General features: G+C 41.5%; 1 protein-coding gene across 3 annotated transcripts in view; it reads right to left on the bottom strand.

Moving 5' to 3' along the window:
• LOC125450685 (tetratricopeptide repeat protein 39B) overlaps window positions 1-16,546 on the bottom strand; it is a 103,011-nt gene that overhangs the window by 13,490 nt on the left and 72,975 nt on the right. For all 3 annotated transcript variants that reach the window (XM_059643520.1, XM_059643518.1, XM_059643521.1), the window contains 7 exons: window positions 15,478-15,580; window positions 15,305-15,370; window positions 12,701-12,809; window positions 12,292-12,359; window positions 10,117-10,176; window positions 9,001-9,162; window positions 111-202 (listed from right to left, as the gene is read on the bottom strand). In XM_059643520.1, coding sequence (XP_059499503.1) covers window positions 111-202; window positions 9,001-9,162; window positions 10,117-10,176; window positions 12,292-12,359; window positions 12,701-12,809; window positions 15,305-15,370; window positions 15,478-15,580 — 660 coding nt within the window. The remainder of the gene's footprint in view (window positions 1-110; window positions 203-9,000; window positions 9,163-10,116; window positions 10,177-12,291; window positions 12,360-12,700; window positions 12,810-15,304; window positions 15,371-15,477; window positions 15,581-16,546) is intronic.

Below are 16,546 nucleotides of genomic sequence, written 5' to 3' on the forward strand. Positions count from 1 at the left end.
TTGTTTAATTTGTTGACAAAAACATGATTAACTCAGGGAATCAGTGCAGGATCCTCAACTCTATCACGGCAAGACAAAATTCTGATAGTAACGGTTAAACTCTCACTAACCTGAATAGCTCTTCCATTTTCTCACCAGTCTTTTGAATGTCTTGCTCAGGGAGCATGCTGAGAATTGCAGCTTTCTGAAACATGTAAATAGCCTGCAGCAACAGTAGTAATCTCATGTCAGAAGTCTTCCACCTTTACTGGGCAACATGACATTCTACCGTTTATTAAAGGGCATCTGCAACCGATGTTAAAATGTTTCTTGGATTCACATTCACAAAAAAAAAGACACATTTCACACATCATACAACTTATCATTAGTTTCTCAAACTTAAATATCACAAAGAACTGGCATTGATAAAGCAACTTCCATGACGTCGAGATCTTGCACATTTTTGTAATGTCATCACCATTGTAATGGGAGGAAGCAAGCAGCTAAATTGCACACAGCAAAGTGCCATAAACTGCAATGAAATATCAAACAGGTAATCTATTTTGACGTGGTTAGTTATATATTAGATAGGAACAGGGGAGACTGCCCTGATCTTCCTCTATAGCACTCTGGGAGTTTCAAAGTTCAAAAGAGAGGGACCATGCTTTTATGTCCTGTAGATGGTAAAAGGTAAGGTCACCACAGTCTGACAGACCACAGGCCTGCTCTTTCATAAGAGACACATGACTGTGGTGGCTTAATCTGAGGGTCACTATGCAGCAGGTGAGGGGAGTAGTTGAGAATGAGAGTCCTCAGAAGGCATGTGAATTGAATCCACACCGTGGAGTGTCATTTGTGTAAAGGTCAGCACCTCACAACAGAACAGTACTCCCTACATTAAAGTGGCTCCATATGAACAGTTGTATCAGAGATAATGGGAACTGCAGATGCTGGAGAATCCACAGGGCTCTGTCCTTGGGCTTCTACTGTTTGTAATTTTTATTAATGACTTGGATGAGGGGATTGAAGGATGGGTCAGCAAGTTTGCAGATGACACGAAGGTTGGAGGTGTCGTTGACAGTATAGAGGGCTGTTGTAGTCTGCAGCGGGACATTGACAGGATGCAGAGATGGGCTGAGAGGTGGCAGATGGAGTTCAACCTGGATAAATGCGAGGTGATGCATTTTGGAAGGTCGAATTTGAAAGCTGAGTACAGGATTAAGGATAGGATTCTTGGCAGCGTGGAGGAACAGAGGGATCTTGGTGTGCAGATACATAGATCCCTTAAAATGGCCACCCAAGTGGACAGGGTTGTTAAGAAAACATATGGTGTTTTGGCTTTCATTAACAGGGGGATTGAGTTTAAGAGTCGTGCGATCTTGTTGCAGCTCTATAAAACTTTGGTTAGACCACACTTGGAATACTGCGTCCAGTTCTGGTCGCCCTATTATAGGAAAGATGTGGATGATTTGGAGAGGGTTCATAGGAGGTTTACCAGGATGCTGCCTGGACTGGAGGGCTTATCTTATGAAGAGAGGTTGACTGAGCTTGGTCTCTTTTCACTGGAGAAAAGGAGGAGGAGAGGGGACCTAATTGAGGTATACAAGATAATGAGAGGCATGGATAGAGTTGATAGCCAGAGACTATTTCCCAGGGCAGAAATGGCTAACACGAGGGGTCATAGTTTTAAGCTGGTTGGATGAAAGTATAGAGGGGATGTCAGAGGCAGGTTCTTTACACAGAGAGTTGTGAGAGCATGGAATGTGTTGCCAGCAGCAGTTGTGGAAGCAAAGTCATTGGGGTCATTTAAGAGACTGCTGGACATGCATATGGTCACAGAAATTTGAGGGTGCATACATGAGGATCAATGGTCGGCACAACATCGTGGGCTGAAGGGCCTGTTCTGTGCTGTACTGTTCTATGTTCTATGTTCTAATAAAGTGTGAAGCTAGATGAACACAGCAGGCCAAGCAGCATCTCAGGAGCACAAAAGCTGATGTTTCGGGCCTCAACCCTTCATCAGAGAGGGTCTCTGATGAAGGGTTTAGGCCCGAAACGTCAGCTTTTGTGCTCCTGAGATGCTGCTTGGCCCACAGTGTTCATCCAGCTTCACACTTTATTACCATATGAACAGTTGTTGCTCAAATAGCCATAAAGGAAACTGATGAAAAATTAACTGATGAAAATGCATTTCTTCTTAATTCATTTTAATAAGCTCATTAAAACCTGAATACAAGAATTTTAAATAAGTAATTTGACTGTAAGTTTAAACAATTAGTAGCTGATGATTATTATGTGGTAATAGAACAATGCTATTTGAAATGGCTTTGTTGACATTGGATCAGAGATAATGGGAACAGGAGATGCTGGAGAATCCGAGATAACAAAGTGTGGAGCTGGATGAACACAGCAGGCCACCCAGCATCTTAGCAGCACAAAAGCTGACGTTTCGGGCCTAGACTCGAAATGTCAGCTTTTGTGCTCCTAAGATGCTGCATGGCCTGCTGTGTTCATCCAGCTCCACACATTGCTATCTTTGTTGACACTTGCTTTGTTTAAATGCTGACACTGCCATGAGTCTCTGCCAGTGATTTTTTTGTATGCAAATCTGATGCTGTGCAGAAGCCTCCATTCTGTGATGAAGGGCCTGAGATCAAACATTAAACTCTGAAATGGGCTTTCTGATGACCAAGCAACTCCTGCAAATTATAGATGTATCTGAAACTAACTAAGACAAAATCAATTTGCATTAGGGTAATTTGGCATCCATATATAATCAGCAAATGATAACTGTAGTTATCAGATGTGCTTATGAAAGTCATGCTAACTTTTGCCAGTGGTACTGTTTACATTGTTGCATGATCCTTCCTTCACAAATCATTTTACAATATGGGTTTTGTATTATATTCCTGCATTAGTTTCAACTTCAACCACTTTACACCAGCTGTCATGAAACCACAAGAAATGGAGCAGGAGTAGGGCATTTAGCCCATTGAACTAGCCCCATCATGCAATAATATTACTGCTAATCTTCTAAATGAATTCCCCCTTGTCAATTTTCCTGAATTTCTCTTTGTCTATAAACTAAAAATCTAACAATCTATGATTTGAATATACTCAGCAACTCAATATCCATCACCCTTTGCAGTAGGGAATTCCAAACATTTACAAAAATTTGAGTGAAGAAATTTCTCCCCATTTCAGTTTTAAATGGCCGTGCCTGTTCTGAGACTGTGATACCGAGGGTGTAATTAATCTTTCCTGAGAGCAAGAAGGGCAAATATTTGAGCGAGTTGACCTTTGAGAGCTACCTCCTTCTTGCCACCTCAGCAATTAGGTGCTGGGGGAGAAGGTCCAAAGGCAACCTTTTCGAATCCATTACCATCTAAGGCCTTCACATGGCCAACCAATTGCCATTTAAGGGCCTCATCTCACCAGGGGCTGAATTATTTACCTTCCTGGCAGGTGAGAAAACTAGCCGTTTTACTACAAGAAAAACAGAATGGGGTGAATGGGTCCACTCACTGACCCAGTCAAGGGTAAATTGGAGGTGGGAGAGGAGGGTGATGGGGATAGGGATGGGTGGCAGGCAGGGTGGTCATTGAAGGTCAATCCCATGTCCTTATCTCTGTGTAAGTAGGAGCATGCTATTCTTGTATGGGGATATTTTCAAACTGGGGAGAGGAGGGCCAGCCGTTAGACTAAGCTCAGATGGCAGCCACCTGGAGAGGTGATGGCATGTTTGTCTGACATGGCCCTAAGTAGGATCCATGAATTTGGAGAGATGGATGTAGAAAACTGAGGGCATGTTGATCCCTTTAAATGGCAACTCCAGCATAACAGAGGGAAGATTATGAGTGATTGAAAGTTGGTCAATGGTGATGCTGGTAAAATCAAGGAAACAGAGGTCCTGTGAAGGGTGATAGAAAGAAATTCAGGAATGATGGTTAACTGGTCCATGTTGACAGGGGTGCAACCCAGGGTACTAAGGGGCCATTCTGTGGTGACTATGTGCATACGTAGGTATGGTACACAGGTCTTCAAACACCTTGAGAAACAAAGTTGGTGACCTCCTTCCTACTCCTGTGACACAACTGGCCCCCTGAATGTGCAAAGCATGTTGTCCAGCCACCAGGTAATTTTACTTTCTGAGCTCAAGTCCTATAGTTGGGATACCTGTTGCTACAAGATTCTGCTCTCTGCTCTGTATGAATGAGATCACCTCTCATTCTTTTAAATTTTATATGCAACAACAGCCTAAATTACCTTAATCCCTTGTTATAGGATAATCTTCTCAGACCAAGAATTAGTATAGTCATTCTTGACTGCACTCCCTCTAAGGCAATTAAGTTGATCCTTCCTAAAGAGACCAAAACTTCACTCTTTCGGCTCTCATAATGTCCTTTACAATTGCAATAAGATTTATTTTCTTTGAAATCCTGTGATAAAGACAAACAGACTACAAACATTGCTTTCCCGACTTGTTCTTGCACCTGCATGCTAATTTTCTGCAGTTCACGTGGAGGATATCCAAGTCCCTTTGAATATCAAGATTTGTTAGCTTTTCATTATTTTGTTGTTTTTCCTACTAAAATGGATAAGTTCAAATTTTTTATGTATATTCCACCTTCAACATACTTGCTCATTAATTTAACCTATCTGCTAAACGCCTTTGCACTACCCGTGCATTTTCCTCACTGCTGACATCAGCAAACTTTGATACTTTCAGTTCCTTATCAAAGTCACTATTATAGATTAAATAGCTAATGGTCAAACAGTGATCCTTGCACTACACAGGTAATTGGTCTGCCAACCCGACATTGAACAGTTTATGGTCAGCAATGGTCATACATTACCTACTTTCCCATGAGTCCTAACATCGTATAATAACTGCTTGGCCAGCATGTTATCAAATGCTTTTTGAAAATCCACATATTCTACATCCACTAGATTCCCTTTATTCAGCCAATAGGTTAAATCCTCAAAAACCCAAAAGATTTATCAAATACAATTTTTCTTTCATCGCTGGATGTTGATTTCTTTCATCACATTATGGCTGTGACTGTCCTGCAATCCCCACGCAATAGACTCCAGCATTTACCATTAAGCTAATATCAGTTAACTAAGCTACAGCTTCCAGCATTCTCATTTTCTCACATTCTGAATAGCAAGATGCTTGCTACCTTCAAAACCACTGGGACCATACAGACTCTAAGGGATTTTGATTTCAACATATCTCTACAACCACTTTATAAAATTCTGGGGTGCAGGGTATCAGTTCCAAATGGTTTGTCACGCTTTAGTCTCATTCATCTCCCCAGTACATTTTTTTCTATGAATGCAATAATGTTTAAATCCCTTATTTTTACTAAATCTTTGATTCTGCTTATTTCGGATTTTTTTTTGTCTTCTACCATAATAAGAACATAAGAAATATGGGGGGATATTCCAGCCCTTCAATGGCTGATACACTATGTTTGTTAAATGTCTGCCATTTCACTTTTTTTATTCACTTGTAGGATGTGAGCATCACTGACTGGCCAGCCATTTATTGCTTGTCCCTACTTTGTTTGCCCTTGAGAAGGTGGGGGTGAGTTGCATCCTTGAACCAGCAGTCCATGTGCTGTAGATAATGCCATCAGGGAGGGAATACCAGGATTTTGACTCAGCAACAATGAAGGAACGACAATATATTTCAAGTCAGGACGGTGACTGTCTTGGAGGGAAACTTGCAAGTGCTGGTGCTCCCATGTACCTGCTGCTTTTGCCCTAGATTGAAGTGGTCATGGGTTTGGAAGGTGCTATCCAAGGATATGTGGTGAACTTTTGCAGCACATCCTGTAGATAGTAGCAGCAGTGTGTACTGATCATTGGTGGTGGAAGGAGTGGATGCTTGTGGATGTGGAACCAATCAAGTGGGCAGCTTTGTCCTGGACGGTGTCAAGTTACTTGAGTGTTGTTGCAACTTCATCCATCCAGGCAACTGGGGAGCATTCCATCACACTTCTGACTTGCGCCTTGTAGATAGTGGATAGGCTTTGGGGAGTTGGCAGGGGAGGTACTTTGTTCTTTACTCAGAGAGTGGTAGGGGCGTGGAATGCATTGCTGGAGAGGGTAGTGGAGTCGGCCTCATTAGGGGCATTTAAACGGCTACTAGATAGGCATGTGGATAATAGTATAGGTAGGGGTGGAGGTGAGATAGACCTTAGGATTAGGGTAAAAGTTCAACACAACATCGTGGGCGGAAGGGCATGTACTGTGCTGTACGGATCTATGTTCTATATACTCATTGCTGTATTTCTAGCCTCTGACTTGTTCCTGTAGCCAGTGTATTTGTATGGTGAGTCAAGTTGAGTTTCTGTTCAATAGTAACCCCCAGGTTGTCAATAGTGGGTCTTCAGTGGTGCTAATGCCACTGAATGTCAAGGGCTAGTGATTAGATTGTCCCTTACTGGAGATGGTCAATGTCTGGCATTTGTGTGGTATGAATGTTACTTTCCACTTGTTATCCCAAGCCTGGATATTGTCCAGGTCTTGTTGCAGTTGGACATGCCCTGCTTCAGTATCTGAAGAGTCAAATATGGTGCGGAACATTGTGCAATTAGGGGTGACCATCCCCACTTCTGACGTTACAATGGAGAGAAGGTTATTGATTCGGTAGCTGAAGATGGCCAGGTTAGGGCACTACCCTGAAGAAACTTTGCACAGAAGAGCTGGATGAATGACCTCCAACAACCACAACCATCTTCCTGTGTGCCAGCTATGACTCCAATCAGCAGAGAGTTTATCCCTGATGCCCACTGTTTCCAGCTCTGCTTGGGTTCCTGGATGCCACACTCAGTCAAATGCAATCTTGGTGTAGAGGGCTGTCACTTTTACCTTAACTCTAGAATTCAACTCTTTAGACCATGTTTCAACAAAGGCTATAATGAGGCCAGGAGCTAAGTGGCCCTGGCAGAACCCAATTTGGCACTAGCCCCCAGATGTAAGAAAGGAGTACTCTGCCATTGTCTTTTCTAATGCTTAGGTGAATGCCAAGTGGCCTGTCCAGTGTCATTTCTTAGTTGAGACATTGTAGCAATTAATACAACTCAATGGCTTGCTAGGTCATTTCAGAGGGTAGCTGAGAATCAGCCTTACTGCTTATGTCCCATTATAGTTGCTCCAGTATCGAAGGGATCCTTATTTACTCATCAATTTCTTCCTTTTTGTTTTTATGTATCTTGTTAGTTTACAGTGTTTGCTATTTTTTCTTAATTCAGCTGTCACGGTCCATCTTTGTTGAATTTTGAAATCCATCCAATCCTCAGAGTTATGACACATTTTAGTATCATCATAAGCCTCTTCCTTTAGTAAAATACTGTCTTTAACTTCTCATTAGATATGATTGTCTTGTGTCTGTCTTTATTTTTAAGAGAAGATATAACCATTATAAATCATGAATGACTTATTTAAATATTTCAAAACCTAATTTCCCAATCTACCTTAGACAACCAGGCCCTTATATCCACATTTGTTCAGTTTCCAGACCACTGGGCAGAATTTTCCCTGGCAACTTAAAGCTCTTAGCCAAATTAATTGGGCAAGGCAAAACTTGTTTCCGGACAGCATGTTAAAGTTTTACTATTAAATTTTCAGAAACTATCACGTTAGTCCACATTCCAGACCGAAACTCTTTTGCAACCACTGGCATGTCACAAATGCTCATTACCAGTCCAGCCCACTGGGATTGAGCTCACAGGTGCATATCTTATTAGTTGAAAATCGGAAGCTCATGTGTTCACAAACCCAAGCACCAATCACACACAGGAGGCCTGTACCTGCCAGGGTATACTTCTTCCTTCAAGCTGTCATAAACATAAACTTCTTTACTAGCTTGGCTCTTAGCCAAATGTTTCTTTGTTCATACATTTAAGTGCTAAGTTGTGAAGTTCCTCCATCTGGATCAGATCATGACAGAGCTCAGTCATATGCAGACTGGCTTGTGGTTATTAAACACTTAGTATCTGTGGTAATGCCTGACTGGGCCAATTAGCCTGAGCAGCAAACACATGAGGCCAGCACACTGGCTGACATCAGCAAAGCTGATCAAAGGCAGGCGCGTGGTACACTAAATGGAGCTCAACTCAAAATGCCATCTTTGTGATTGCACCCTTGTCCCATACAAGCGTTTATTGAAAAGCACTGAGATGTAATCATTCTCCAGGCGGAATGAAATGTCACTGAGCTGATGGTACTTCAGCATTGTATTTCCTCTTGTGAAGCAAGTGTGAACCCTTGTAGATATGAAAGTAATGCTACAGCACTCTTGTGCCACAGTGGTAGCTACAATGAAGTCACAGACGTTAATTGTACACGAGGCATCTCATGGAGCTTGTGTGTGAGACAGTCCTGTACAATGGGCTCTTGTTGCCACCTCTAAGGAAAAGAAATTCACTTTTCACCAGACAGCTGTCAAGAGCAACTTCTAGGGAGACATCCCTGAAGTGTGGCTCTTGGACATATTAGAGGCGGATCAGCGTGATGAGCAGAGGCCTGGCTGTTGCTTCTGGGCTGTATGAATGCCAGTAAATATGCCAACCAGATTTTGGAGCCCAGAAAATCCTGGTGGGCTTCAAAACCTCTGGGCCAGTCGCCCCTAAAAGCTGGCATTTTATTCACACACCCATGCAGAGAACAACATAATCACAATGGAAACCTGCTGCACCCCAACCAGATATCCCTTCCGGCTTTAATGCTCATACCCAAACTTAGACTCACAAGGAAAAAAAAACACCAAAGCTAGGAGTGGAACTAAGTAAATCACTCTCAATCTTAATTTCAGTTTGGATCTCCCTTAGATTCCAGACTGGGTCTTGGATTTCAAAATAGACCATACCTCAATATTTACACTGCAACATGGCATTTCAATATTTTAACACAGAGAAATGGGCAAGTAAAAAGTAGCAAAGTTCAAAACCATCAATTAGACAGACAGAGTCCAAAAAGATCTGCACAACACAGGTGTACAAATGTACTTACCTGAGACCACCGACTTTCTTTGCAGAGGAGATCTGCGAAGTGAAATGCCTTCAGCCACTGCTGTTGAAAGCAGTGAGTCCACATCAGCTCCCAGTAACATAGATGATGAATCTGCCTCCACTCTTCCTGAGCTGCAATGCATTCCTTGAATTTTGTCTGAGCCTAAGTTTCCATTTAAAAAAAGTCCAAAAAGAATGGTCAGTCAAGATGAACTAAAGAGTAAGGTCGAAAAAGATTTGCGTTCAAGTATTATCATTCATAACCTCAGAACATTCCAAAACAATTCCTGACCAATGAACTACTATTAACGCATTGCCACTTTTCTACCAAGCATCCCAGTTGTGCACAGCAAGCTCCCACAAACAACTTAGTTTTTCTTCACAAAGGAAATTATTACCCAAAATATTGGAGAGAAATCTGCTCTGCTTCCAAACACTGCAATTTACACCATCTAGTGTTTTAGTGTTTTAACTTCACATTAGATTAGGATTGAAGGTGCCCCTTGAGCCCATCCATTTTAGTTTAAGGTTGAGCAAGTTGTTGAAACTCATATTTACATCTCAGCATTTAAAAAAACATATCCCTCAAAACATAACTCAATCTCAAAATCTTTTTAATAAAGAAAAATCCAGAAGAAAAAAAAGTGCTCAAACATTACAAGCACCCCTCGAGAATATCTCACAGTGGCCAAGTAACTTCTGAAACACTGTCAGACTATAACAAAGAGGATAAAGAATAAACCATTTGGCTCCTCAATCTTGCTCTGCCATTCAATAATATCATGGCTGATCTGACACTCCTCATGCCCACTTTCCTACCCTTCCCCACTTCTAAACATGCAGCTGGCAACTGCATCGAAAATTAGAATTACTGCTTTGAGTCTAGAGTTCAGCCAATCAGATCAAGCTGACAAAATCTTTCGAGTTAACAACAAAATGGGAAAGCAAGTCCTGCATGAGGAAAATAAGAACCCCAAAATTACTGTCACGCACATAAATTGTACATAATAAATCTTACCAACACAATCCACAGACTATTAAATAGTATATTATGAACTGAATGCATTGAATAGAGTACACATTTTGCAACATTCAAAACGAAATTAAAAAGACTCACTATTTCAAAATTTCCCCTGAGTACTTGTATTCTTGCCGAATAAAACAATATAATGGAGCCCTAAAAGCAGAAGATAAAGGTTATTATCAACATTACACATCTAACAAAATATTCAATTAATGGACTGCAAAACTTTCAAAGATAATAATTTGCTGTGTTGTTGAATAATAAATTCCCTACAAATCAATCACTGAGCAGCATGCCTAGAAAATTAGTGAATATCTAAATTTGAACTGCAAATACAATGCTGTAAGATTGACACCTTGTATTTAAAAAGAAAAACAAAGTAAAGAAAGGAAATATATTAATTGAAAGAGGAAGATAGAACTCTAAGAAGTTCAAGGATTCTGAATTGTCTCAGTCAAGTAAGTTCTTTCGATGTGTAGTTCTTCTAAATCTTCATCATGAAGCTATCTGGGGACATCAGTCTTGGGAAACTGAGGCCTGGATGCAGGCATCAGATGGGAAAATAGCAGCAAAATAATGACCATTAGGTGTAGGTTGAGGTATAATTACCAGGATAGTGGCAGCACTCCCCTACTCTTGTTCAAAACAATGCAACAGCTTCATGGATGCCCAAGTAGGTAGGTTGACAGATCCTGGGTTTAATATCTCTTCGAAGGGCAGCACCTTTGATAAAGCAGCACTTACTGACTAGTGTACTGAAATGTCCTATTACTCTGCATTATGTACTGTTATCTCTATCCCTAATTCTGATCTTAACTAAAGTTGGCAGTACACCAATGGATAGTAGGGAAACTGTCAATCCTCACAATCATTTCAATAGTTTGGAACAATTAGATGTGTTTTCACTAAAGTTGGGATATCAGTGTTTTTTTGGTGGTGGTGATGGCTGGGAGGGGTGGGAGACAGAGAGACTGGAAGAGAGACAGACACAGAGAGAGTGAGACTGAGAGACAGAGTCAGAGAATGAGAAAGCCAGATGGTTTTAGGGATGGATATCCAAAGTTGGGCCTCCCATCCCATTTTCCCACCTCCTCCACGGATACTCAGGGATAATAAAAAGCAGTCTGGCTTATCGGCTCAGCAATTCTAATTAAATGAAACAAGTTAAAAGTAGTACCAACAGTTTACAAGCTGTCTTGAGGAACAGGTACGCACAATTAACATTGCTGAATTCACAACCTGGGCTAATACACCAGAGAACAGGAATTGAAAACACCTCTTCACAATTAAAATTTGAATTTAGGAATTTTCAAAAAAAAATCTTCAGTTAAAAAAAAATACTAGTCAGTAAAACCAGTTACGGGGCTGTCCATGCCCAATCTGGCCTTTATGTGAGAGATAATGGGAACTGCAGATGCTGGAGAATCCGAGATAGCAAAGTGTGGAGCTGGATGAACACAGCAGGCCAAGCAGCATCTTAGGAGCACAAAAGCTGACGTTTTGGGCGAGCTGACGTTTCAGGCCTAGACCCTTCTGGCCCAAAACGTCAGCTTTTGTGCTCCTAAGATGCTGCTTGGCCTGCTGTGTTCATCCAGCTTCACACTTTGTTATCTCTGGCCTTTATGTGACAGTTGTTCAGCACATAGTGGTTGATTCTTAATAAAAACAAAGTTGCTGGAAAAGCTCAACAGGTCTGGCAGCATCTGTGAAGGGAAAAACAGAGTTAATGTTCGGGTCTGGTGACCCTTCCTCAGAAGTTCTGAGGAACTGAGGAAGTGTCACCGGACCTGAAATGTTAACTCTGTTTTTTCTTTCACAAGATACTGCCAGACCTGCTGAGCTGTTCCAGCAATTTTGTTTTTGTTCCTGATTTACAGCAGCCGCAGTTCTTTCAGTTTTTATTTAGTGGTTGATTCTTAACTAGTCTCAGACATGCCCTGGCAAATCGGACAGTTTCATTGAAGTCTGATCAGTGGTTTAATTAGAAGGTTCCCTAGTGCACTCTTGAGGTTACTAAGGAAAGGCAGTAAAATACAGGGCTAGTTAGTGTTTGCCAATGCACCAACTACCCTTGAATTAGCATAATTATTAAAAGATTATGATTAGAATATTAATGCTGCTATTCAGCAGTTCTTGAAGATGTTTTAACGGATGGTTTCTTCAAATCAACAACGTTTGGTGCAATCTGTCAATATCAGGCCCACGGACATTGCAGCTGAAGATTCAATACAAAGCAGAAAGTCAGAATTATTTTTCTTCAACACTTACAGTAGGATATTTTTCGAGGTAAGGTTGAAGTAGTGCTTCAGCTTCCTGGAGGTTGCCTTCACCTGCACCTGTTTATAAAGTTTCACATTTGAGAAAAGGCTGCATTTTTCTTCCAAAAGGTACAATTGTATGGATTGGGCACCAAAATATCCTTTCCATTAGAAACCAGTCAAAGAAGGAACAGAAATAAATTTTCATTTAACAGTGGCAGTTTTTACAACTTGCAACTTGTTCTTAATGAGATTTATCAACAGCAATTATTACTAACTAAAATTTCCAATTCATTAACGAGACATAAATCTGCACTGATTTCGACAGTATTGTTTCTTGTCTACAGATTTGATAAGGAAACCTCTATTTGTCATATTACCTAGGTAAAGATTCAAAGAAATAAAAAGAGACACCTTACCAAGGACAATAGTGATGTAAGTCTGATACATCAATAGAGTCAAGGCGCACAGTACAGCTCTCAAGCTATGAGTGGTGGCACCTTCACGCAGCATGGATAACCCTAGATCCTGAAGCAAATGGCAACATATAAATACAACACAACCCCAACTTAATTATGCAACTAGGAAAGGATAAAACAATTAATTATTAAGAACTATGAGTCAGTGATGGGGTGGCACGGTGGCTCCATGGTTAGCACTGCTGCCTCACAGTGCCGGGGACCCGGGTTCGATGCCAGCCTTGGGTAACTGTCTGTATTTGCACATTCTCCCAGAGTCTGTAAGGGGTTTCTCTGGGCGCTCCGGTTTCCTCCCACAGTCCAAAGATGTGCAGGTTATGTGGATTGGCCAGGCTAAATTGCCCGTGGTGTCCAAGGACGTCCAGGCTAAGGTGGGTTAGCCATGGGAAATGCAGGGTTACAGGGCTTGGTTAGGGATTTGGTCTGGGGAGGATGCTCTTTGGAGTTGATGGGCCAAATGGCCTGCTTCCACACTGTACGGATTCTATTCTCTACTCTATTATTTGGATTATATATTCCACATCATCCAGCATTTGCTGAAGTTTGAGGAAAGAAGATTCTATTCACAGTAACAAAATAGGTGCTGAATTATCTTCTCTGGCTTCCAATGGAGAAGGCCATTAAGCTCCATTAGCCTGCTCCACCATTCAGTTAGAAACATTGGCCCATTTCTTCTGATAACTTTATCTATCAAAAATCTATCAACTTCAATCTTGAAAGTTGATTCAGCATCCTCGAGGGCGGGATGCTCTACATTTTTATGATCCCTGTTGTGTGTGAAAGGTACTTCTTGGTTTCAACATCTAAAACAGACAAGTTCACTTTGCATATTAATGAGACCATGCCTCCTTTCTGTCGTATGCCTCACCAGGAGAAACAATTTCATTTCATCTATCCTAACGTAACCTTTTAACATTTTTAAAATGAATTTGGGGAGATCTTAAAATGATTTCACATGCAAGGCTGATACTTACCATTTTAATCTCAGAAGCAACAGTTACTAAATTTCCTGGTCGCGATCCCAACTGCTCAATTATTGGGCTTTGTGATTGCTCTTTCCCAGGTCAATCAACTAATTGTGGGTCTCAAGGTTTGCCAGCCATTCACAACCATGAAAAGCATAACTAATGCAAGGATGAAGGATCTGTATCTAATCGAAGGACCTGGCTTCACCCACAATAGCAGCAGGATGTGTTGCAAGTCACTCAATGAGAGGACGAAAATGGGACAAAGGACGAAGGCATTGATTGGCTGCTCCCCAAGTTAATACATATTTCTGATGAAGCAATGCTGGAATGGGCAGAGTGAAGACGGACTTCCTAATTCCAGAGGATCGCAGGACACCACCCTACCTAATGGCAGATTTAACCCGAGACTGCAGAGAGGTGAGCACTTGGAGACATTCAGTCATAGAGCCATACAGCATGGAGACAAACCCACCGGTCCAACTTGTCCATGCCAACCAGACATCCTACATCAATCTAGTCCCATTTGCCAGCATTTGTCCCGTATCCCTCTAACTTCTTCCTATTCATGTACCCTTTTAAATGTTGTACTCGTACCAGCCTCCATTACTTCCTCTGGTAGCTCATTCCATACATGCCTCACACTCTGTGAAAAATTTGCTCCTTAAGCCCCTTTTAAATCTATCCCCTCTCACCTTGAACCTAAGCCTTCTAGTTTCAGACTCCCCAACCCCAGGGAAAAGATGTTGTCTATTTACTCTACCGTTCCCCTCCTGATTTTATAAACATCTAGAAGGTCACCTCTCACCCTCTGACACTCCAAGTAAAATAGCCTCAGTCTATTCGGCCTCTCCCTATAGCTCAAACCATCCAGCCCTAGCAACATCCTTGTAAATCTTTTCTGTACCTCTTCAAGTTTCACAACTTCTTTCCGATAGCAGGGAGACCACAATTGCATGCCGTAATCCCAAAATGGCCTAACCAATGTCCTGGATAACAAAGTGTGAAGCTGGATGAACACAGCAGGCCAAGCAGCATCTCAGGAGCACAAAAGCTGATGTTTCGGGCCTAGACCCTTCATCTGATGTTGTACAGGAGGTCATATAGTCATAGAGATGCACAACACAGAAACAGACCCTTAGGCCCAACTCATCCACGGCGATCAAGTATCCTAAATTAATTTAGACCCATTTGTCTGAGAAACCTAGGAGTCTTAAACCCTGTTGTCATATACATTTCGTTCCCTCAACCCATCCTGCCCCAAAATTCCTCAAGTGCTAACCTGGGACATGTCATTAAGTGTCAGTTGCACACAAAAACCCAGCACAATATGGTTGTCATGCACATAAAGAATGTTCTGGAGCAATGACAAAATGGTTGTCAGATGAGATCTGAGCACTACTGCAGTTTGCCAGTAGATGGTGGTATCCAACTACAGGATAGAAATGATCCTTCTAACCCTCCATTTCCAACAGATTTAAAATGTTTGAATCACAGTTTCACTTCAAGTTACTATGAGAAATCTTGAACTGCAGTAATATGATGTTTTTTTCACACACGAATGATTATTAATCAATACCCGATTTCCTGAAAATCCAATAAATTCAAGAAGACGAAGAATTCTCAAAGGTAGCAGCGACAGCATCTGGGTGGGAAAGGGAATAAAAATGAAGTAAGCAGTCATGTAGAATGCAAAAACACTTTTCCAATTAAAAGAATGGGCAATTCCTACATAACGGGAGCACACTGTACCAGATTAAAAGCTCCAATTCCTAGCTTGACACCTCCTTCAAATTGGCAGTAGACATCAGTTTTGACACGGTCCTGTGTCATCTGGACGATTTGTTGACATTCTCTTAACAAAAAGATCAAATATTAGCAATAACAAAGAAGTTAAATAAAATCATAAACAAATAACTTCTACCCAAGAGCCCAAAGTACAGAACGACCGTGCCACTGTGGTACAGTTCAATGTAAACCAGGCTCCTAAACACACATCAATTAATACACTCCTACACTCCTCCATTTAAGGTTCATTCACAATTAAGTGTCTTAAGAAAGAGAAACTGTAAAGGAAAGTGCCTTCAATATGGTTTCTTCCTTCTAAAGAAAACCCTAATCTTCCACCTGGTAAAAGATTCTCTCACATGAAAACAGAAATTGCTGAAGAAACTCAGGCCTGGCAGAATCTGTGGTCAAAAAGCTGAATCAGTGTTGTGAGTCCAGTGACTCTTCTTCAGAACTGATAGTAGCTAGGAAAAGGTGGTATTTATCCTGATGACAGTGGTGGGGAGGTGGAAGAGGAAAAAGCAGAGGAGGTGGTGATGGAGCTGAGAGACAGAGAAAGAGGAAGAAAGATAGGCAGACAAAAGGAATGGTTGGTAGTAATCCAGGGAAGAAGAAAAACTCAAAGTGGGGACAATGAATAAGTGAAAAGTGGTTGGCTGTGCTGAAAGCAGCCCATGTTATGTCAGGGCGTGTGGTGTGGGGGAGGGTAAAGGAAATGGAAGAAAGTTCAGGCTCTAAAATTATCAAACCCAATGTTGAGTCCTGAAGGCAGCAGGATCCCTAAGTGGAAAGTGAGATGCTGTTTTTCCAGCTTGCGTTAAGACTCACAGGAGCACTGCAGGAAACCCGAGAGATGTTGGCCAGGGAACACAGGCGTGCTGAAGTGGCAGGCAACTGCAAGTTCCAGGTTACTTTTTCAGACAGAACGTACATGTTCTGTAAAGGGGTTGCCCAATCTGCATTTTGTCTCCCCACTGTAAAGACCTGTGAGCAGCAGGAGATTCTTTCATGATTTTGATCGTCTCCATCTCTT

Source organism: Stegostoma tigrinum, chromosome 3 (assembly GCF_030684315.1).
Source record: "Stegostoma tigrinum isolate sSteTig4 chromosome 3, sSteTig4.hap1, whole genome shotgun sequence".
NCBI classification, from domain to species: domain Eukaryota; kingdom Metazoa; phylum Chordata; class Chondrichthyes; order Orectolobiformes; family Stegostomatidae; genus Stegostoma; species Stegostoma tigrinum.